Source organism: Coturnix japonica, chromosome 10 (assembly GCF_001577835.2).
Source record: "Coturnix japonica isolate 7356 chromosome 10, Coturnix japonica 2.1, whole genome shotgun sequence".
Taxonomy (NCBI): Eukaryota; Metazoa; Chordata; class Aves; order Galliformes; family Phasianidae; genus Coturnix; species Coturnix japonica.
The window spans coordinates 6,902,735-6,924,436 of NC_029525.1; the positions used below are offsets into that span (position 1 = coordinate 6,902,735).

Here is a 21,702-nt window from a genome sequence, read left to right on the forward strand (position 1 = left end):
TCTTGGTGTAAAATACTTGTCTTTTAAAACTTATTCAGTTAATGTGTGGAGCTCTATGAAGTGTTGTATGGCAGGCTGAGTTTCTGCCCATCTCTCGGTCTCTGCTTTAGCTCCATTTATCAGGCACAGTCTCACTTGGAACGAAATGCTGGATTTGCCTTGTGCTGTGGTCAGGTGTTGGGGCACAGCTGCTTGTGATATCACTGTTAGGTCTGGGCAGTGCTGGATTAACACGAATGTTTGTGTTTCCTCCCTCGTGATGTTTGGCTAACTGTCTAAAGGACAATGACTTTCTTAAAAAGTAAACAAGTTCATAGCAGGATAAAGCTTTAGACAAAAAGAAGTGAAGGAATTAAAAGTCAGTTGAGGTGGGACTCGTTGTTGCTAAGGTGTCTGAATCTGATCTTCATTTCTGCTTTTGCATTGCATAGATTAAGTCAGTGCAGTCAGTGGAGTTAAGAGATCAGTAATTCTGATCCTAACGGAGGCTTTTGTATTTGATCAAATGATTTGTTGTCTTGACTCCACTGGCTGCATGGACTGCAGAGACGTCTTCACCAGCTGCCTCAGGTGCCTTTGAGTTTGAAAAGTGGAATGTTTTATCCTTTCCTGGAGCAGTGAGGAAGGCAGGGCAAGAATTTCATTCAGAAATTCTTAGCAATTCTATGTCTGTCTGCATCTCCACTATACTTCCCTCCTTTAGTCCTGAAAATTTTACCTTCTCTGATCTTGGTTGATCAATGCGCTTAAGATTTTTACAGTTTTTATTACTTAACCTTGTCCTGTAAACCAAGTTATTCAGCCAGAATCCCCAGTTTAAATGAGTTGCCTCAACACAGAGCAGCACAGAATGGCCGGCTGTATCTTCTCATTGTCTGCACAAAAGCAGTTTCAAGAGACGTACTTGAGATAGTACATTTTCAGGAGGAAAATAGGAAGTAATGGGAAAAGATCATGAATATTGATTGAATGCTTCCTCATATTTGAAGATTATAATGAAAATCAAGGTAATTTGAAAGGCAAATCATTATAACCTTGTGTTGTTGCTCAAGTTTTGATGGCTTAGTTCTGTTTCAGAAGCAGTAGTAGCAAACAGGTGTAGTTTATGGCTTTTGGATGTTAGGATGTGGTTTTGTTTTTGTTGTTTGCTGCAGTACTCTCAACTATTTGAGAGATGGCTTAAACTTCTTTTCCTTGTTCTGGGGGGTGGATGTCAGGTTGGGAATCCTGTCACCAAAGGAAAGACTGAAAACTCATTTGCTCCAGTCTGCAAGACCAAGTAGAATACAGAAGCGCATTGACTGTGGAGCTTCACAGAGCTGTAATGAAGATGAAAGGGTTTAGAAGCTGGGCCGCAACAGCTGGGTTACTCAGCTGTGAGTTGTGTGCGTTGTTTTCATACTTGGGATGGTTATTTTGCTGAAAATGAATTACATGGTCTAAGTAAATTAATGTAGTACAAGGTTATAGCAAGGCGGGAATTAGCGTAGACAAAGCAGAACAGATTTTTATTTATCCATTTAAAAATAAGCAACCACAGACAACTGGAACCTGGAACAAAGAATCTTGTATTTTCTTTCCCGAGATTTCCTTCAGATTTTAGTAAATTACTTCAAATTGAGTGACGTGTTTCTGCAAAACAATCGAGGTTTAAATTATGATGCTTCTGTAGGCAAGGGAAACAGTCCAGGCTGTTGGGCAAACTACTCAGTTAACTTGTGAAGCTTCTTAAAGAGGAAGATAACGTGGGAGTATGATTGTAGACTGTGTGAGGACACTTGTTGAGTATCAGATCTACCCAAAGTACAGTCTCTTCATAAAAACAAAAGCATACATGTTTGCTTAAGCTCTGAAATGAGGCATGTAGGGAAACTGATCTGGAAGTGTTGCTACTACTGTAATTTCACACCTGCTGTTGCAAAAATAACTAGCTCTGTTTACAAAAACAGCTCAAGTTATTTATGGATCAGGATGACTTAGTGTTTTTTAGTTGGGTTTTTCATGCTCATAGTTTTCTAATAAGTTTGTGTCCCACCTGTTCCTTTAAACAAAATTTGTGAAGTTTGAGTATTGTGAGTTGTCAGACATATTACTGGACTACAGAGCCATGCAGACTCTGAGCACTGCTTATCTTCAGCTCCTGCTCTGCTCGCAGGTTGCTGGTGACTGGCAGCTGACAAATAACTCAGGCTCCTTTCTGGATTTAAGACAGCAATCCAATTTACAGATGCTTGTTTTCGTGGTGTGGGGATGTATTAGTAGAGCAGCCATTCAGGTTTGCTAAAAATAGTCGAGGTGGAGTGGAGTTGTATGTGTGTTTTTTTTTTCCCTGCAGCGCTTGTTATTAGTTCATGCTGGTACTCCGGAAGGCCCATTCTTGGGGTGTCTGTTTGCATACTACACATGGACGTGTGCCAGAATTAGATTCAACTTAATTGGCAGCGTTCTCTGTTTTTCTGAATTCTATTTAGTAAATGAATCTAATAAAGCTGGTAGAAAATAATTACCAATGTAAAATACTTAGTGTAATTGATGTCTGGGTTACACGTTTTTCTTTTCTTAAGAATTGTCATATTTGGCCCTTTTAGAATTACAGTCATTCTGAGTATTACACTGACATTTGTTTCCTTTCCTAATAGTCTACTTTTACTGGGGTATTTTTGTCAGTTACTTTCATTTAAACTCTTTAACTCCAGGGTTCCGACATAGAGACAGTGAATTCAGAAAATGGAAGCTCAAATGATAGCCACGAGTTTGTTACTGAAGAGTATGTTTCTCTGCAGGAAGTAGAGCAACCAATTGAATTGCAAGGTAAGATACTGAAAGCAGAAATCATAAAAAATGCAAGTATCTGTGGGAGTGCTGGCACAAGATTAGACTTTATATACTCTATATAGACTGAACAAATGTTCAGTAATCAGCTGTATGAATTCTTCTTTACAATTGAGTGTAATCAGTAATTGCTTTGTTAATATTTCAGATGTTATGGAGTAGTATGCACTTGTTGAATTGTAAGTTTATAGCAGTACTGTTGATTTGTAGCTGAGAAATTGCTCTATCATCTCTTATAGTTTGTTAATTGATTTAATAATTAATGTTAATATTGTTAGGTGATCACACACAGACTTAATGTAATCTAATATAGCACATGGGAATGAGGAGAATTGGTTGAGCTCCTGGTTTTACTCCTACATTTTGTTCTCCTATTTTCTTTCTGTAGCACAGAATAGCACTGATGGAGAGATACCAGTGGTAGATGATGCTCTCCCTGCTTTCGAGGATACTCAGACAGTTCCAGAGGTAATTTATGTGTTATTTTATTTTGTGAGCTCTACCTCATAATACAAAAATGTGTTTTGAAAGTATACTTTTTTTGTTGTTGTCTTTTTTTAAGTGCATTAGGAACTCTTGCTATTTTTTCAAATTAATCTACGTTCTATGTATTTTAATAATTTTTACATTGTCTTTTCCTTAGGAAAGTAAAGAAAAAGTCCACGATGATAGTTCCTGTATTGGAACAATTAGTGATGATTCTGATATTGTTACACTTGAAGCTCCAAAAGGAGAAGAAACTCCAAGTCAAGAGGAAGCTCCAGCGGATGGTGAAGAAGCTCCCAGTTCAGAGGATTTTAACATGGGCTCCTCCTCTAGCAGTCAGTATGCATTTTCCCAACCAGAAACTGGTAAGAGCAATGAGTTATTGAGCAGTTCTGCAAAAATCTCAGCTTAGGAAATGTTCTTTGTATGGAGAAGGGAAATATAAGTTTTGATGAGTGCGTATCTAAATATTTGCCATCTCTGAGACTACTTGTCCTAAGATTTTTGTCCATTCTATTCAGTGAAGTATTGGCTATATTAAATAGGAAGTAATTTTCTAACATTCTGTTGTTTTGCTCCTGGAATAATTATAGGTTCTCTTTTGGCCATTGACATAGTTTTCTTTTTCCTTTTTTCTTTTTTTTTTTTTGCTTTTGAGGAGCTGGCAATAGATTGATGGCTATTGGAATAGAATGACTTTTGGGGTCACAACAAGGACTCATAGTAGCTGAACTACGAATATCTTTTGCTTACCTTCTACTCATATTAAAAACACGTGTGTATATGTGTATATATTAGGGTATTCCAAGTATTTAACAACACTGCAGCTCACAATGTGCAGGAGGAAGGATATGATTATTTGGCCAATTTAGAAATAAAATCAAACCTTAAGCAGAAAGCTCACTGTTATGTTACTGTTCTCTTTTCCTTCTCCTTTATAATTCTGTTGGGCTGCTTACTTGTATTTTTTGCTTTGTATTTATTCTTTGTAACTGCTTTGTGTTACTGTTTGTTTTTTTTTTTTAATATTTTAAATTAAGTTTATTTCAAGAGAATGATTTTAGTTAAAATACCATCATATCTCAAGCAGTATTAAACATGTTCACATGTTCATGTATTTTGTAGTGGCCATTGATAGTGGAAATCAACACCTTATCCTCTAATTGTGACAAATGATGATGAGTAACAAAACTCACCTTTAGGTCTTCTAGATGATGTTGCTTTTGATTTAAGGTTTAGCTTGGTTTTATTTTCTCCTTTAGGATTGAGTTCTAAAAATGTTTTTGTTTTTTTTTCTTTCCTGATTTTGTACACAAAAGTCAGTTGGCTGGAGGAGCTGAGGAAGATTCCTGATTATGTAAGGGGATGGGGCAATGAGGTGAAAGAGCATGTGTCTCGCAGTCTTCCTTTCCAAGGTGGTGTGATTAAATTTGATCAGCTTGTGTAAAGCTGATTGCTTATGGCTTGCATGGAGTGTTCTTCAAATTATCACTACCAATCTGACTTGATCTTATAGTAGTGATATTCCAAACAGATGCTGAAAGCCAGTCTTTGCTGAAGTTTGGTTAAGCTGTCATTCTGTTTTGTTTCATTTTCTCTTGAAAAAAAATGACAAATTATGTGTAAACTTGGAATGGAAATGGTGAACTTTGTGATACGTTTGAGGAATGATACTTGTTGGATTCAAAATCTGTGTGACTGACAAGAATTCCTTCCTTCTGTTGATTTCAACACGGTTTTTGGCACTCTGTGCTTAATTGACCAAACATTACAGAAGATGTCAGGAGTCCTTTAGCATTTGTTTTAAATGTAACTGCTAAACCTTTGGCATTTGGATTTCCTACTTTCCACCAGTAGAAGCACTTGCTGTCCACTTGTTGTTTTCTGGTGTTTTGTTTTGTTTTTTTTTTTTTGAAAAGGAAGAGCTTCAGATTTTCTGAATGGAGATACTAAAACATCCTTATGAAGATGAGCTGCTCTGCTTGCATTTACAAACCATTCCCATGGAGATTAAGGCTGTCCTAACTGTGCAAACAGCTTCACAAATGAAGCAAACTAATCAGCAGAAGTGCTGATATGCTGAATTAAGTTACTTCTAGGAAAGGTCACATCTGTATGGAAATGTCAAAGAAAATCACCTTAACCCTCACTGGGATACTGTTTGATTTCTCACATAGATCTGACCCTCTAAAATAGTAGCAGTAGCAAGAATTTTGGACTGCTACTGTGAACATTGTTTGTTTCCTCTATACTTTTCTATCCTGTTAATTTTAGAGTACAGCTTTATACAGAGTTCTTAGAGCAGCTGTAAGGCAGTATTATCAACAACTTGCCAGTTGACAGCTCAACACCTCCCACCCTCCAATAAGCAACAATAACACCTGTCTTACTGAGTGTCTGGATAATCCTTTAGGATGTCTGACCTCTGCGTTCTCGTAAAACAAACTAAACCAATTCCCAGTCCCTACAACAACCACCAGCCTCTTTCCTGACCGGTTTCTGAGTGGTTTTCTTTGTTGTCCAGGATTGGGGAAGTGAGCATCTGCTAGAAAAGTTATTGTAAAGTTATTGTTTTTTCTGACAAGTTCTATACATTAAGAATCTGCATGTTAAACTATCGCAACTTCTACTTGGTCTGTTCGGTTTGACTAATCAACTAAAATGTGTTTTCTAGTTAGAGGATGAATTCTCTTTCATTATCTAACACGTTGCTTGTCTGTGGAGTCAGAAATCAGACGTGTATTCCACGCACTAATTGGTTGTCTTTTGTGAAATAGCTGCCATCGCTTCTGTGAGGTTGGATTATTTTTTTAGTGACAAATCTTTATTGGTATTGCTTTTTATAGATCACTGCTGGCATCGCTTGGTGTTCTTGTCACTCCAGTGATGTATGCATGGCTTTGCTTGACAAAATGGTTTTCAGTTGTGAAATGTTCCAGGACAGTAACTCTGCATTTATATATCTAAATCTGATGATGTGTATTAAGGGGGAATGAACAGCTGTATTTCTAGAAGGGGTCTTAGCATTGTGTAACTGCAGGCATCAAATTGAGCAATGTCCCAGCAGGAGCACTTTGTCATGTGCTGGAGGCTTCACTGATCGCACTGAATCTATTCCAGGCATATGAGCTAGGTACATGAGCACAGAACCACTTGTTCATCCTGCCACTGCTTCCCCTTTATATTTGCCTTACACTTGAAGCATACACTTTCAGTCAAGAGAGATTAAATAATCATTGCTTATATACTGACCTCTATCAATTTATTTACAGTACATGCAGTAAGTGTTTGTACCATGAACAGCTACAAGCAATTACAGCTCTGTTGTTGCTATTCCAGTTAGAGTACATGGCTTTTTGGCCATGCACATACAAATGGTATCATAAATATCACTATACAAAAAAACCCTCTGGAAGATAACTTTCAAGGTTATAATTGGTTCTTATTTCAAACCTTGGTCAGTCCTTTATTCTAAAGCATTGGTCAGGCAGAAAGTGTTCTGGATCCATGATGTCAAGCAGGGACAAACAGGAGCACCCATGTGGTTCTTTTCCTGCATGGGATTGGTTGAAAATGGTGGGTTGATTTTTTTGTTTTTCTGAAAGGTGGGTAAAGTGTTAGCAGGTAGCATGTGGGAGATATTAAAAGTAATCAAAAAAAGAGATTGAAATGAATTTGCAACGTGGAACTGTATTTGGGTATCATGATACCTGCACTAATTGAACTTCAGTGGAATTTTGTCTGCAGCTGTAGGTAGATCACAGAGAGAATATAATAGAACAATGCCTGTGGCTTTATTTTAGCAGCTGTAACTCTTTTACTATTCAATAGATGAGTCTCAGTATCTGCAAGAGAAGGAAATCTGAATCCTTATCCCTTTTACTTTACCAAGACTTGCAGAGGGAATATATGTAGGTATTTTAAGAGGTAGCATCATCTGAAAGATATCCTTTTTAGTGCGTGAATTAGAAGGTATGGGGAAGTGTCAGGCAGTTTTTGTAGATGCTGTCTTGAGTCTCTATCTTGTCATTTTAAAAAATTAATTTTAAACTTTGGATATCAAGAATTCCTTACATAACATGCAGCATACATTATCACACTGAGAATTTTTACTTAGTTTTATTAACATCTTCTGAGATAGATGCCCAGTACTTTTTGCAAAAGTATGATGGATTTTTGTACTTAAATTATTTTCAAAGCAACAATTACTGTGTTTTAAAGTCTGTTCTGTGTTGTTTTTCAGTTTTTCCATCTCAGGCTAGCAATGATGAATCAAGTAGTGATGAAACCAGCACTCAGTCCAGCCCTACAGTACGAAGACGCCGTGCAAAGAGGAGGCTGATCTCTTGCTCTGAGTCTGAGAGTGTGTCACCTGTTGATCCAGAGCCTGAACCTCCCCAAGAGCAACAACACAAGCGACAGTTCAGTAGTGGCCTTAATAGATGCATCATTCTGGCTTTGGTGATTGCAATCAGCATGGGCTTTGGACACTTCTATGGTGAGTGTTTGGGAAACAAAGTACATGGAACCAGCAGCTTACATATGAAACAAATACCGTTTCATTTTGACTCTGCTAAAAATCTGAACCTAAAACTAAGAAGCAATGTAAGTGTGTTAAATATAACTACATTTAAAGTTTAAAATAAATGGTTTGCTCTTCCAGATAGATCTTTCTTGTTTTTCTCAGAATACAGTTTGAGAGCTTTGTTTTTCACATCTTTTCTTTCAAAATGCATCTGTGGTAATGGCTGTCATTCCCACTGGTTTTGGAGAATTGCTTAAGACTTTTGTCTCATTTGTACTCATCTGGTAAAAGTAAAAGCAAAGCATGTTTTTACAGGAGCACAGGAGCCATATTTTTCTCTCTGATGGAGAAAAGCGAGTTGTTGCCTTTCCAGAGTGGCCGTTCCAGAGTGGTTCAGGGAATCCCGGATAGTGGCAGTTTTTCTGTGTTTAGTACATCACCTGAAGTTGAACGTTATGTGGAGCGATGCATTTAACAGAACTCTTACTGATCTAAATCCTGATCATGTAAGACATATGTTGAGCAATAAAACAACAACAACAACAAGGATGATTATTTCTTAAGTTATTTTTCATGAGTAGGGTTGTATGAAAAGTGCAGTATTAAGAAGAGTCTTGATTCAGTTTGAGACTGAAAATGACTTTAAGTGGGTTTGATTTTGACTAATTGTTAGTCTAAGTTTTGACATTTACATTGAAAGACCTACGAATTTTCACTTGACACAGGTTTTCTTGTTTTTTGTTTTTCTTCTGTTCTTAGGTAAACCTGAAGGTAAGAGCCACAAGTGATATGTTGTGGGTCCTGTGCTTGTACTTAGATTTACTTATTACATTGTGTGCATGTATGCTTACATACTCGTGCATACGTATGTGTACTGTTATAAAAATGATGATCAAATCTTAGGGATTACTAGTGTGTGCAGTATTATAGAATTGACTAATCTAGTCATGTAAGTCTTTTTGCTGCAACTATTAAACCAGTAGTAGCTGGTGGAAATACTGACTGGTATGTATTAGCATACTAGAAGCAGAGAATAACAGAGTGGCTAAATGATCTCTGGTATTGCTTTGCTGTGATGACTTGGTTTCACTTCCCTTCATTATTTTACTGCATTTAAATTGGAGTCAATGATAAATACCACCCCTTAAAAGAATTGGAAAGTGTATGAATGAGACGTATATTTAGCAAAAATCCTAAGGGTTATATACATACTAAAGAATTCAGTTTGACTTGCTCGCTTACCAAACCTTTACTTCTAAATGATTTTTGTTGTTTTTTTTCCCGTGTAATCTTCTTCAAATTCCTTCCTCTGTTCTCATCAATCAGACAGTCTATCTGAAAAAAATGCTTGGGGTCTGTTTGCAAAAATGCTTATTATTACAAGAAACAGAGTCTATATGCAGAAATTTGATTTTAGCTGTGAGAATACCTTTTCAGCTTTAAACAAGGTTTTTAATTCTTACTGCTAAGTACGGTGCAGAAATCAAGAATGCTTCTGAATTTGCAGAGAAAATGAAGATGATGTTTAGCTTCATATGTTCCTCTAACTGCTGTGAGAGAGACTATTAAAAAACCAAATATCTCTGTAGGTACAATACAGATCCAGAAACGTCAGCAGCTGGTAGCAAAGACACGTGAATTGAAAGATGACCTTTACCAGTGCCAACAAGAACAAGGAGATAAAGTGGGGGTAGGTGTGAGTTTGGCTGGCAGTCATAGAATTGTCATTCTGTTGATGTGTGTGTATTTTACAAGAAGTGTGTAAAGTGAATTTATCATAGAAGTGCATTACATATGTGTTGTTACTGTTAAGCGTTAAAGCATATTGGTTTTTATTTATTCAGTCTTAATAGTAGCATGGGAGTTATCTGGCCGTATACATGGTCTCTTTTGTCCCCTTCTCTATGACACAGTGCTAGGCTGTGGTTAATAAAGACAGCTGAAGTAGAACTGTGCTGGTAAAAACCTACTGTAGGTTTGACGTTGCTGATAGCAGTATTTACACGGTACAAGATGTTTAGTTCCCAAGTTTGTCATGGGTAGCAAGAGACTGAAAGTTATTCTCTTGTGTTAGGATATAGTTACATGTGTTCTTTCAGCAACAAAGTTGATTTGATTTGAGATGACTTTAAGAATTTGTGCCCCTGTTGCTTAATACACTTACTAATGATTGCAAATAGTAATGGATTTGTTTTTGTAACCTGTGAACCCAGATTGCTGAACATAAACATCATGCACATGTTCTAAGTTCTTTTTAAGATGAATCAATTCAAGTTGCCAGTTTACTTCCCTTCAGCTATTTAAATCAGTGAAAGCAAGGGGTGATGACCTCTGGTTGGAAGTGGGAGCTTCTCACATGGTCTTTGTTGCCAAGAGAGTGTTTGTATTTCTATCCTCGAGATAAATAAGCTAGCTCTATTTTTTGCATCATGTTGCAACATGTCATTTCATCCAAAATGACAAGCAAACTGTTGAATCTACCTTGGTCTTTTATTTTGCTAGCTAAAATTATAACAATTCTGATTGTTATTTTTGTCTTGTTTTCTCCCTGTTTGCTCTAGTCACTCAAGGGAGATCTTGCCACATGTTTGACCTCTACTGAAGTGGAGAAGAAATCCTTTGAATCACAGAAAAAAAGTCTCGCTGCAGAAAATCAGCACTTAAGAGAATCTCTAGAGAAGGAAGAAAAAGCTTTGGTCTCACTTCAAGAAGAACTAAGGAAGCTAAGACAACAAATAAGAAACTTAGAAGACAAAGGTACTAGTACTGAGTCTATTGTCATGGAAAATCAGAAACTAAGGGAACATTTGGAGGAGGAAAAGCAAAGAAATCATAATTTTCGTAGGCAAAAGGAAACGCTCTTTGCAGAAGCACAGATGTTAAGGAGAGAACTGGACAAAGAACGTCATATTACAGAAGCTCTGAAAAAAGAACTAGAACAGCTGAGTTCTCGTCAAACACCTGACAGTGTTAATGACGATGACACATTAAGAGAAAACCAAGAAATAGAAACTCTGCGAGGAAGACTGGTAGAACTAGAAAAAAAGCTAAACTTTGAGCAGCAGCGCTCTGACTTATGGGAGAAGTTGTATGTTGAAGCAAAAGATCAAAATGAAAAACAAGAAATGAATGAAAAGGGACAAAAGAGAGGTGCTAAAGGGCAAAGTAAACCTAAAAGGAAATCCAAAGAATCGTTTTTTGGCTCAGTTAAAGAAACTTTTGATGTTATGAAAAATTCCGCAAAAGAGTTTGTCAGGCACCATAAAGAAAAGATCAAACAGGCTAAAGAAGCAGTGAAAGAAAAGCTGAAAAAATTCTCCGATTCTGTCAAGTCCACGTTCAGACATTTCAAAGATACCACAAGAACCATCCTGGATGAGAAGGAGAAGAAGCCAAATGAAAGAAAATATGAGGCAAACAAGAAAGCTCGAACTTTTTACCGAGACCATAACTCTTATGAGAATCTGAAGCAGACGCAATACAGGAGGCCTAACGTGCAAAAAGATTTCAGAGATGGAAGAAAACATCAGTTTACAGCATTTGAAAAAGATACAGATTCACCGAAATGTCTCAATGATCCTCTGTGTAGTAGAAAAAATCAGTTTGACCTAAAAGGCTGTTCTGGTATTTTTGAATGTGCTAATCAAGAATTTGTTAGTCTGTTTAACAGAGTTTCAGATCCTATCGGAGTGGATGAATTTAATCGGCTAATGAGGAAGTATTTGCAACAAGTTGTACATAACTTCCGTCATTGGAGAGAACTGGAAAATTTCATCAATAAGTTTTTTCACAATGGGTTTTTTATACATGACCAGATGCTGTTCACTGATTTTGTGAATGATGTCAAGGATTACCTGGAAGATATGAAGGAATACCAAAATAAGAATGAGAAGGTTTTTGATGATTTGGACAAGTACATCTACAGATACTACTTTCAGTATGATAATTCACCCCAGTATGGACCCAGGTTTGTTTCCATGTTTCCTGAACCGTTAACAAAATGAAGTCGTTTTTTAAAGACAACTAGTGTCCTTGTTCTAACAGATGGTACTCTATACACAGATGCCTGTGTTTATAGCCATACATAGGTAATTATATAAGAGACTCAGTAGAAATGGATTGTGCTTCTTGTACCTCCCAAGCTAACATTCTCTTCTGCTGGAAAAAATAAATATTGAAGGTCCTACATGTCACAGTTCTACAGCATGCACTACAGTCTAGTTTTTCCACTGAGCCTTTTAGAAAGCTGCAAGCAGGATTACTTTAGACTGAACAACTTTGATAGCTTTTTATTCCCTCAGACAGGCAGTCTCACAAAAAAAGTATTAACTGTGGCTTTCCAAATGTCCTTGCCTAAAGGAGAAGTAATTTGGATATATTTGAGCAGCCTCAAAGCCCTGTTCTGGCAGGTATCTTCCCTGCTGCCTTTTCAGGAGTGTACCTACCCACATAGGTTAGTACGGGACTGAGTTAGTCTTTACCACAGAGTGGGACTGCTTAAATGGCAGACTCATGATCTGAACTGTACTAAAATGTTATGGACTTGCTGACTTGCTGTCCTTGGCTTGTGTTGTTTCCTACATTGCTTTCCTGTTTCTGATGATATTACCAGGGCTTCTGCAGAGCAGTTGTGTGCTGGCTGGCCCAAAGAAGCTAGATATAATGTGCTGTTCGTACTGCATAGACTTTGCTGAAGAAAGTTAAGCAAACAGCCTTAGTGTATCGTGTGAAATTTGCTCTTTCTGGAATACTTAAACTTCTGTGTGTTTTGTAGCTTTTAATGCCGTTGCTGTTACTGAATTAGTTACGTAATCTTTTGTGATAATACTTACTCTGAGCAAATAGGAAAAAACACTTGTATATCATTTTCTTGTGCATTATAGCTTAGTTGTCCTTATTCACACAGTGGACTTTTTCTCTGTGCTGGAATTCAACACAGTGTATATTGGATATTTTGGAGTGTGCTTCTTCAGTCAGGATTATCTTTTGGATTTGTATTGTTTATTGTATCATGTTTATTGCAGCAGGAGGTCTGAAAACTAGTTTGGAATTGTTAGATGCTACATGAGGGTGGTACTTTCTCCTATTGAAGGCTGAACCAGGAGGATGTTTAATCCTGCATTTACCAAGTTGCCTTGTCTGATGTGCAGTTTGACTTGTGTTAATTTATAGTTCAAGTACTTCTTAATAACTTATTATTAAACCTAATTTTAATTACTTAATTTTTGAGGACTTCAGTTTGCAGAAGAACAGAATTTCAAATCAATTTACAGAATTCTCTGTGGGTGAAAATAGCCTTAACTCAGCTTAGCCAAGCCTAGACTAGTGACAGAACAGCATGCAGTGTAATGGCACTCTGTGCATCAGACTGCAATAAGTGAGCAGTGGTGTTCTGTCAGTACTGCCCCTCTCTATATAAATGTTTTCATTGCATGCAGGAGAACCTGTGAAGTGGCTGTGTCTAGGCACTAGTCTATAAAGTTTTCATTATATTTATAGAGCAGAATGTAACAGAATAACTGAAAAACAGATGGGGACCTCCATTCAAGCGTCACAGTAGGGATACTCAAACAGATGCTCATGTAGTTTTATTCTGCAAAGAACTTTGCGAAACCAGCTGCAGAGTATTTTTACTTTTGGAAAGATTTTCTTCAATATATGCCATCTTACAGATGGTTTTCAAAACAATTCTAACAAAAACCCTGCCCATTTGCTTGAAAGAGGAAGGACTACTTGACACTAATTCTGTTTGGGTTTATTTTTTCCAGCCAACCTCAGCATGTTAAGAGCTGTTCTTGACAATGTAATTGTATTTCAGAATGCTTTTAGAGAAATGCTTTCCTAAGAGTCGTAACAACTTTCTGTTTACTCCTTGCAGTCGACCTAAAAGGGCTTCTTTTACACAAACTGAAAATGCCAGACATGAAAAACAAGCTCAGAAGTACCACCACCGTAATAAAAGAGAAGGTAAATGGCATAAACATGGTCGCACTAATGGAAGACACATGGCAAATCTTGAAATAGAATTGGGGCAATTACCCTTTGATCCAAAATACTAAGTAATTTATGGTTTAAACAACAAAAAGACTTAATATTTCACGTGTTCTCTGGAAACTAATTGTTTTTCAACAAAGCATTGAGATACAAGTTTCTCTAATTTGATTTTTACAAATTCTTGTTCAAAGGCAGGAGTCAATTTGCATATTTGGTATTGTTGCTTTAACTGTTCTTTGGAAGCAACAATACTTTGGCTACCAGTGATATTGTTACAGAAACTAGGCATGCAATGACTTGCGTATGAAAAATATGCTTAATTGCATTCCATTAGTATAGTTCAAGCTTGAGTCATGCATAATGTACCAATAATTAACTTCAGTGTTTGATATACTAACTTCATCTCATCCTTAAAAAAAGAAAAAAAAAAAAGAAGTCTACATTATGGTAATGTATTTGTTAGTGTTTTGTAATCTTATACTTGCTTCTTGTTTTGGGGGGGAGGGGAGGGCTATGAGCCTGTTGAATTGTCAAGAATTTGCTGTGCTGCATTCTAATCAGCTTGCTGATTTAAGCATTTGAAATATTTTGCATATCTGCATATTGTGGAAGAAAAATAAAGAGACAGTGTGGGTAAAAGTCTTTATTTATAAAAAGAAATAAACGTAGCATAGCTGTACAGTTCTATAAATTGGTCCAGTCTTGTCTAATTTCTTACTGTTAAAGTAATCACATGGTAGCTTTGGCCTTGATATTCCCTAGTGTTGTAAAGTAGATCAGCACCCCCTCACCCTTGGTCACACCGCACTGAAGTTACCTTCAGGAAGAGGTTTGTGTGTTTTGACACAGCTGATACTTGCATAATGAGACTTTCCCGTTTGACTTACCCAGTTCAGTCTCACTACTCCCTCCTTTCTGCAGTAAAATATCTTCTGTATTTCTATGCGAAACTGAGCTCATTAGTTTGTAAGTCTAGAAACTGGTCTTCAGATACAATTCATGTCAAGTTTTTTTCTTGTAGATGTAGATATGGCTTCCAACTCTTCCTTGAGGTACATGAGTATGAAAGACAGTGGCTGTTTTCTTATAGCCCTTTAAAGCTAGAAATGTTGATATTTCCTGTAAATGAACATATATTAGTTTCCATAGACAAAAGTGTTTGGAGAGCATCAGAACAGTGTTCTAGAGTCTTTTGGAAACTGCTAATTCAGCTATCCCTGGGAATTTCTGTCCTTTATTTAGGAAAGGCTGCTAGAGAGAGCCACCCAGTTTGATTCTGTATGTAGTGTGTCTTCACCAGACATTGCCATTTGAGTACATGGACTTCATGAAAGAATTGAAGGGAAAAGGTGCTCTGACACAGAGGCATGTTCGTTTGTAAGTTTGTATGACTCTGGGAACAGTACATTTGTTTTCATAGGGCTTGAGGAAAAGGGTGTAAAACTTTGACATGCAAAAAGCACACAAAGCACATGTGAATGTTAAGTATGCATCACTGCAATGGTATCCATACTACATTATGGACTAAGGGGGTTCAATTCAGTTCTAAGTGTTTTTAAAAAGTTAAGAGTTCTTAAATATTCTGTAGCTCGATTTCTCCTGTAACTTGACCTCAAAACTTGTTTGTTTCATCTTACATTTACCGTACCTGTTCTAGCACACTGAAGAAAATCAAATGACTGGGTAATAGTGAATCATTGTAAAACTCCTTATTAAGCCAGCCAAGTGGATTAGAGTAAAACAGGTCTGCTTCATCAACATAGCTTTCATTTCCAGTTAGGTCTGGGGGACACTGAAGGAATCTCATTTTTAGAGGACAGTGAACATGGCTAGGACAAAAAACAAAACATACTTCAGGATAGACTGATAAAGACCTGAGATTTGAAATGATTCATCACCTAGATAGCTCAGTAAAAACAAAACAAATACAGGAAAATATCATATTCATTTACTCCAATGTCGTATTGCTTCACTTATGTGCTTTTATATAAAGCAGAAATAGAGAATGTGGATTCAGCTTTAAGCTCCTGTGAATGCTTTTAGCAGTTCACAGAAAGCAGATTTATCTCAACACAAATACAATCTGCATGACATCGTTTTCTCAAATAAAAAGTACTTCCTTTCCCTCCCAACCCCATCAGGTTTGTGGTTTTTATCTGTTTGCTTACTGGGATCTATTGCAAGCTTTTTGGAATAGTGAATTCACTCATTGTGTGTTATTAATTAACTTTCCTTACCTTCCAGCTGCAGAAGTAAAGGTAAAATTAAAATAATACGTTCTGATTACAGCAGTGCATTTTAGTTTTCCTATACAAGTTACTATAATTGAGATGTATTAATTATTCTTGTAAGCCCTAAGACTCCTGTATAGCTTCATACAAAACTGTCTTACAAAAACTGAGTAAAACCAGGCTCCTGAGTCTCATTCTGTGTTCTAAACATTTAGCTTATTTTCCCTGTTCATTCTGTGTTAGCTTTATGAAATACAAACATCCCCTGTACATTAATCCACCTCAATCAGATTTTTGGCTTTTTTTTTTTCTTTCTTACAATTTCTGCTGAAATGTCTAGATTTTAATATAATACACTGATAGCTATTTCATTACCTGTAAAATGGAGTAGAGTGGCATGGCATCATGATGAAGACAGAAGCTTGTGACTGGTGAGAGCCGGTACAAAGTTGCTGTATGTGATTCATAACATCAAGAGAGCCTCTCTGGTGTATCAAGCCTGTATACAGGGCTGGGATTAGATTTGATAAAAGCAAGAAGCTTGCTGCAGACTTCTTCCATGCTTGTAGGTGTTTCAGAGAATATCCTAGAGAAACATGTAATTAAGTTTTAGATAAACAAATACTTAAAAGTTTCACTTGGTACCTTTGGAAACTATTAGTCATTTGCAAACAGTACCTTGCTTTGAGGTATTTTAATGTACTTCAGTCTTTACTGTTTGAATGGAAATTCACAGATTAGACTTTGCCCTTACTGTTGGATTTAGCAGTGTAAATGTTAAGCCTATACCTGTTCTTCAGAGTCCAGAAGAAAAATTTCAAGCCCAGTGTTTTATCTCTCTGGAGCTCAGTTTTAATTTCTTGTGAGGAAATGAGTTCATTCAGTAATTTGGATGAATGGTGTGTGGTGATTTACTGATGTGTATGTGTTTGGGTAGAGCCAGAATAAACAATAATGGCTGCTCTGGTATGGCTGTGGTATTCTTTTAACTCCAGCATGCTGAAAGCTACAATGTTCCCTTCAGATGTTTGATACAATTTTTACTGTTACTTGTTCCTGAGCTACCATCCTGGTAAATGCTTATTTCTTCATCTCCCATCCCTTTCACTCCTGTAAGAATCTAGTAATAGGAGGAAAGGATATTTCTTGTGACAGGAGATGGGTGATAGAAATCGTTTATGCAGCCCCACTCTATGACCACCTCCATGGAACCAAAATAAAAACAGGCCTGCTTCGGAAATCACTAGTGTAGAACAAGTCATTTAAGTCTGTCTTCAGTTGGTCCATGTTCTAACATAGTGCAGATCTTTGTCTCAGATGAAAATGGAGTCCAGTAATTAATCTGTGATTTAAACAGGAGTGGAAGTGGTCTATTATTTTAGTTTAAAGCCATCTTCCTCTGTGTTCTAGAAACTTTACTCTTTCCTTAGTAACTTCCCAGCAGATAAGATTTAACTACAGTACTACTATTTGTAGGAAATACTTTTGTCCATGCTAAAGATCCTTATGTATTTCAGTCTCTTACTATCATCCTTTCTTTCTACCTGTAAGGAAAAGTTAGACTCATTTTAAGAATCCTACATTCACTACTAACTGTCTGTCTGTTGGCAATAGTTATTTGCAGGGGAAGGTTGCAAGACATTTAAAACCAAATGCTTACCACAAAAAAACATGCAAAATGGCAGTACTGGATAGATGAACCTGAATTCTTTATGGCTCAGTGTGCTGTAATAAAACAGATACGGTACTATAGAAAGTCGAATGCATCAATTCTGTTGACAAAATGATGTTTAGAGCATGGAGGACTAGAAGAAGAGCATTTAAACATATGAAAAAGCATCTGGCCTGTTAACAATTTAGAGTAAAAAATGCAGACCGTCACTTTTTAAGAACATTAATGAGAACAATTAAATTAAAGTTATTTGATCACTTTAAACCAGGCACTAATAAAAGTGTCTGGCTATTGTGTTGTAGAAGTTAGATTGTCTAAGAATACTAGATAGGATAGCTTAGCGAGTACTTCACCTATTACTTTTCTGTATTAAAAACAAAGCAAGAAATAGAGTGGATGGTGAGCTAAGACTTACATATGCATTTGTATCTAACAAATAACATTCACTTCTGCTAATACACCTTCAGACCATTTCCCACCTCAGCATTTGATTTTGTGTTTGCTTTTTTGGGGGGCAGGGAGCAGGGATGGAGGGTAGTGGGGAAAGACTTGAAATTACTGCAAAACTTTGTCTTGAGAGCCAACCAGGTTCTTGGAAGACTGGAGGAGTCGAAAAGGGCTAAAAGCCAACAGGGCTACATTCAGTTTGGTGCTGGACTGAGGGAATATTTATGGCCTTGCTCCTGGTCTGCTGTATTCTGCTACTACTACAGTCTGATGACGGTTTACTATTAGGTATGCTCTAGTTTGCATATATTTTCCTGTCTCTTTTGCTTAATCTACAGTCATCAAATGACTTGTAAATGAAGTAAGTTTTTTAAGTTGAAGAACCTCTCATCTTATTGAGGATGTATTAGAGAAACAAATGATGCAGCATATTCATTAACAGATAGATGTCTTGTGAGCTCAGTTTTCTGACTAGTTCTGTTGCTGCTTAAACACCCTTGAGGTGATGCAGAAGTTATTGGTTGTTTTCCATTGAATTTCTTGCCAAATAATTTTAGTAATTCAGAATTGAATTGCTTTTAAATATACATATATGCTAATGATGCAAGTAGTAATATTACATACAAGTCTAGAAAACATTGCATAATTGACTCTATTTCTACACGTATTAGAATAATTATAGGTTTTCTGTCATTTAACCTGAATACCATCCTTTTTCATTCTGGAGAGGACAAATTTTGATGAAAAGAACACAAATGGTGAAAGACAGTAATTGCATTTAGAAGAAATTACCTGTATACTAACACTGTCCAAATCACTGCCCCTAGAAAGATGCGATACCGTTTTGGTGCAATCACACAGCCATGAATAAAGAAAGGCAGGTGGGTACCCAAGATAACTGGCAGTCCTTGAGTGAAGTACCAGTGCCAGGGATGAGAACCATAAAACGTTCCCAAATTCTGTAGTACATTGAATTTCAAGAAGTTCAGCTGAACCAGCACCCACTGGGATGGTTAAAGGAAGGAAAAAAAAAGGGGTAAGTAAAAACAAATGTCAGCATCTAAACAGTAACTAGCCATAAGTGACAGTTTCCCTTGTGCCTATGTCTTTTCTACTGAGACTTATCACAAGATTCCTAGCCTGTAAGTTCTATAGTATACTGATAACTATTGATTTACTGAGAGCTGAAGTAAGTCCATCATTTAAAATAACTAAAGTCAGCATTCAAGGATTTGTGACTTCAAGTTTACAGAAGATGGGACACTCACAGAGAGAGAAGTCCAGTACATCTTTAAAATAACTAAACAAAGAAAAAGTCTTAGTCTTTAGAGCAGCTTACCTCACCAAAAAACACACGGTCAATTATTAAAGAGGTTCCCAGTGTGACCAATCTGCAAAAAAGAAAGATCAATTGCATTGCTATTGCTTGCATTGCTTATGCATCAGGTTCTACTCTTCTCCAAATTGCTGTCAAAACTCCCTGAGTAGTTACTCCTAAACTTTTAGGATTATCCCTACTTGTGGCCATTTAAGAGTGGCCAGTTGCCATCGCCCAATATCCTTGGCACAATCCCAGGTTAACCTGGAATGATGCTGGCATCCTGTCCTGATAACATCTCTGTCAAAGATGCCCCTTCTTTAAACTTTTACAAAAAGACTTTTTTTTTTTTGCACTGGTCTTCAACACAGTAACCTTTTTGAGCTGTCTCTGCTACAGTATATGAGAACAGAGTGTAAATTGAGAAGGAACATACCCGATTGGAATGCAGCTATACAGGACTAGGTCTGCTTTTTTCTGTTCTTGCACAAAATGGCTCAAGACCAAAGGTATCCATGGGATAGCAGCAGTGGGACGGACGACAATTGCAAGTGCTATCAAACTTAAATATTTCCATCTAGAATGAAGGAACAGAAAAACAAAGGAAGCTTACCAAAACGTTTCATCAGTTATTTTGCAGACAGTGAAACTTAGCAATAGAAATATTGTTCTGTCTTTGACAAAGAGTTCTGCATAAAGGTAAAAATGAGCATTTGAACTCGTTTCTGTTCTACTCCCAAGCCAAAGGATATCAGTACTGTTTATAGAAAGTTTCTTACCTGCTCCCCATCTTGGACCCTTTTATCGGATAGTAGTAAAGAGCAAAAATGGTGAGAAGAGTTTCCATGGTGTTTGTTAGAGTTCTGGTACAGGTATACCACGTGAACCAGGAGCACAGCTGGCAGAAGTACTGAATAGAGGGTGCACGGGGACAGATATTAAAACAAGTTCTGTAGCTTTAAATAAAGGTGATAACTCTTTGAGGCATGACTTAGTGTCATTTGGCCATGCTTACACTGCAGACACATCAATTAATCTGTATAGTTTTTTTTTTAAACAGATGAAACTTACCACGTATTTTGCTGTTTCTGCATTTTCAAGGTGTTTCACTAGTAAATAAAGCTTCACATCAGCGAAAGCTGCCAGAACTGCTTGCACCAGTCTAGGGACCCATATCTACATAAATAAAGACAGAACTTTATATTTGCAACAAGTGGAAAGAGAATCACTGCACTAGTGAATGGCTGCTCAGAAACGAGACTAATGTGTCATGCTCGTGCACTGTTAATTATCAGAACAGGGGTTTGTGTTGTGCTGTGTTGTGTTACAGGCAGTAACAAAAATACACTTGAACCGAACGCTGCCTATAGGTTAAGCATCAGCGGGAGACGCGATACGTACCAGCAGCTGGACGTCATCCTTGCCCAGCAGCTGCAGAGCTTTGTAGATGCAGGCAAAGAGCAGCGGGTACGGGTATCCCCGCAGGCCGTGCGCCCACTCCCACGTCAGGTGCCCATAATTGCTGCAGTTAAGGCCGTTTCATTAAGGAGGAGCCGGGCCGCTCCCGCGGCATCGCGGTGCCGTTAGTAAAGGATATCCGAACCTGGTAAAGGATATCCGAACCTGGTAAAGGATATCCGAACACCACGCGGTGCGCCACCTCCAGCGCCTGCCAGTACTCGTCCGGGACGAAGCTGGTGCGCACCAGCGCGCAGTTCAGCGCCCGCAGGGACACGGCCAGCAACGGCAGAGCCGCGGTGCCGCCGGCAGCACCTGCAGGAGCGGAGCACGCGGTAACACGCCCTTATGAGGACATCCCATCCCACCCCATCCCATCCCATCCCCGTCCCTTACCGGTTCCCTGCTGCGCTGTGGCTCTGCCCGCAGTCGCGTACAGCACCGATCCCCGCTTTCGTAGCCGCCCCGTGTCCGTTCCCCGCGCTCCCATCATTCCCGCGGCCGGTTCCATGTCGGGGCGGTGCCGGGCGGTGGCGCAGTCTCAGTGCCGCTCCCCGCACTTCCTTCCGGTCGCTGTGGCGGGCGCTCCCCGCTCCGTGCTGTTCCCGTCCTTCAGGTGAGGGCGCCCCGCGGCAGCGCCGAGCGTGTGAGCGCTGTGAGCTCGGGGCCGCGGGGCCTCACGCGTGTGTCCGTGTCCGTGTCCGCGGTGCAGGTGCGGCTCCGATCGTTGCCATGCGGG

At 38.2% G+C, this 21,702-nt stretch overlaps 3 protein-coding genes across 9 annotated transcripts in view; 2 read left to right on the forward strand and 1 right to left on the reverse strand.

Annotated features, from left to right (window-relative positions):
- The window catches only part of LOC107318723 (cell cycle progression protein 1), a 30,323-nt gene extending 13,668 nt beyond the window's left edge, over positions 1-16,655 (forward strand). For 2 of the 7 annotated variants that reach the window (XM_015872890.2, XM_015872892.2), the window contains exons 3-11: positions 2,697-2,811; positions 3,221-3,300; positions 3,476-3,683; positions 4,638-4,733; positions 7,562-7,816; positions 8,603-8,614; positions 9,433-9,533; positions 10,405-11,810; positions 13,722-16,655. In XM_015872890.2, the coding sequence (XP_015728376.1) occupies positions 2,697-2,811; positions 3,221-3,300; positions 3,476-3,683; positions 4,638-4,733; positions 7,562-7,816; positions 8,603-8,614; positions 9,433-9,533; positions 10,405-11,810; positions 13,722-13,902 (2,454 nt within the window). In that variant the 3' untranslated portion in view covers positions 13,903-16,655. Of the gene's footprint in view, positions 1-2,696; positions 2,817-3,220; positions 3,301-3,475; positions 3,684-4,637; positions 4,734-7,561; positions 7,817-8,602; positions 8,615-9,432; positions 9,534-10,404; positions 11,811-13,721 lie in introns of those variants that run through there. The other 5 variants (XM_032446916.1, XM_015872894.2, XM_032446915.1 and 2 more) reach the window with 4 other exon arrangements.
- PIGB (phosphatidylinositol glycan anchor biosynthesis class B) lies at positions 14,466-21,498 on the reverse strand. The gene is made up of 12 exons (XM_015872901.2): positions 21,360-21,498; positions 21,143-21,278; positions 20,907-21,024; positions 20,577-20,681; positions 20,285-20,415; positions 19,942-20,082; positions 19,527-19,578; positions 18,980-19,191; positions 17,729-17,793; positions 16,444-16,654; positions 15,486-15,666; positions 14,466-14,956 (listed from the first exon to the last, which is right to left on the reverse strand). Exons 1-12 carry the CDS (start codon positions 21,472-21,474, stop codon positions 14,840-14,842), a joined length of 1,584 nt encoding a protein of 527 aa, XP_015728387.1. The 5' UTR covers positions 21,475-21,498; the 3' UTR covers positions 14,466-14,839.
- Positions 21,477-21,702, forward strand: part of RAB27A (RAB27A, member RAS oncogene family) — a 31,005-nt gene continuing 30,779 nt past the window's right edge. Inside the window, exon 1 of the mRNA XM_015872903.1 lies at positions 21,477-21,579. The gene's annotated coding sequence lies outside the window, so the exon portion shown is untranslated. The remainder of the gene's footprint in view (positions 21,580-21,702) is intronic.

Bases quoted from the DNA above. Each gene is read 5' to 3' on its own strand.
- PIGB (XM_015872901.2), bottom strand. From the start codon at position 21,474: ATGGAACCGGCCGCGGGAATGATGGGAGCGCGGGGAACGGACACGGGG. The intron at 20,416-20,576 runs GTAAGTTTCATC...CCCTCTATTCAG, and splicing joins CAGAAACAGCAAAATACGTG to TACTTCTGCCAGCTGTGCTC. The intron at 15,667-16,443 runs GTAATGAAATAG...TTTTTGTCCTAG, and splicing joins CACTCTACTCCATTTTACAG to CCATGTTCACTGTCCTCTAA.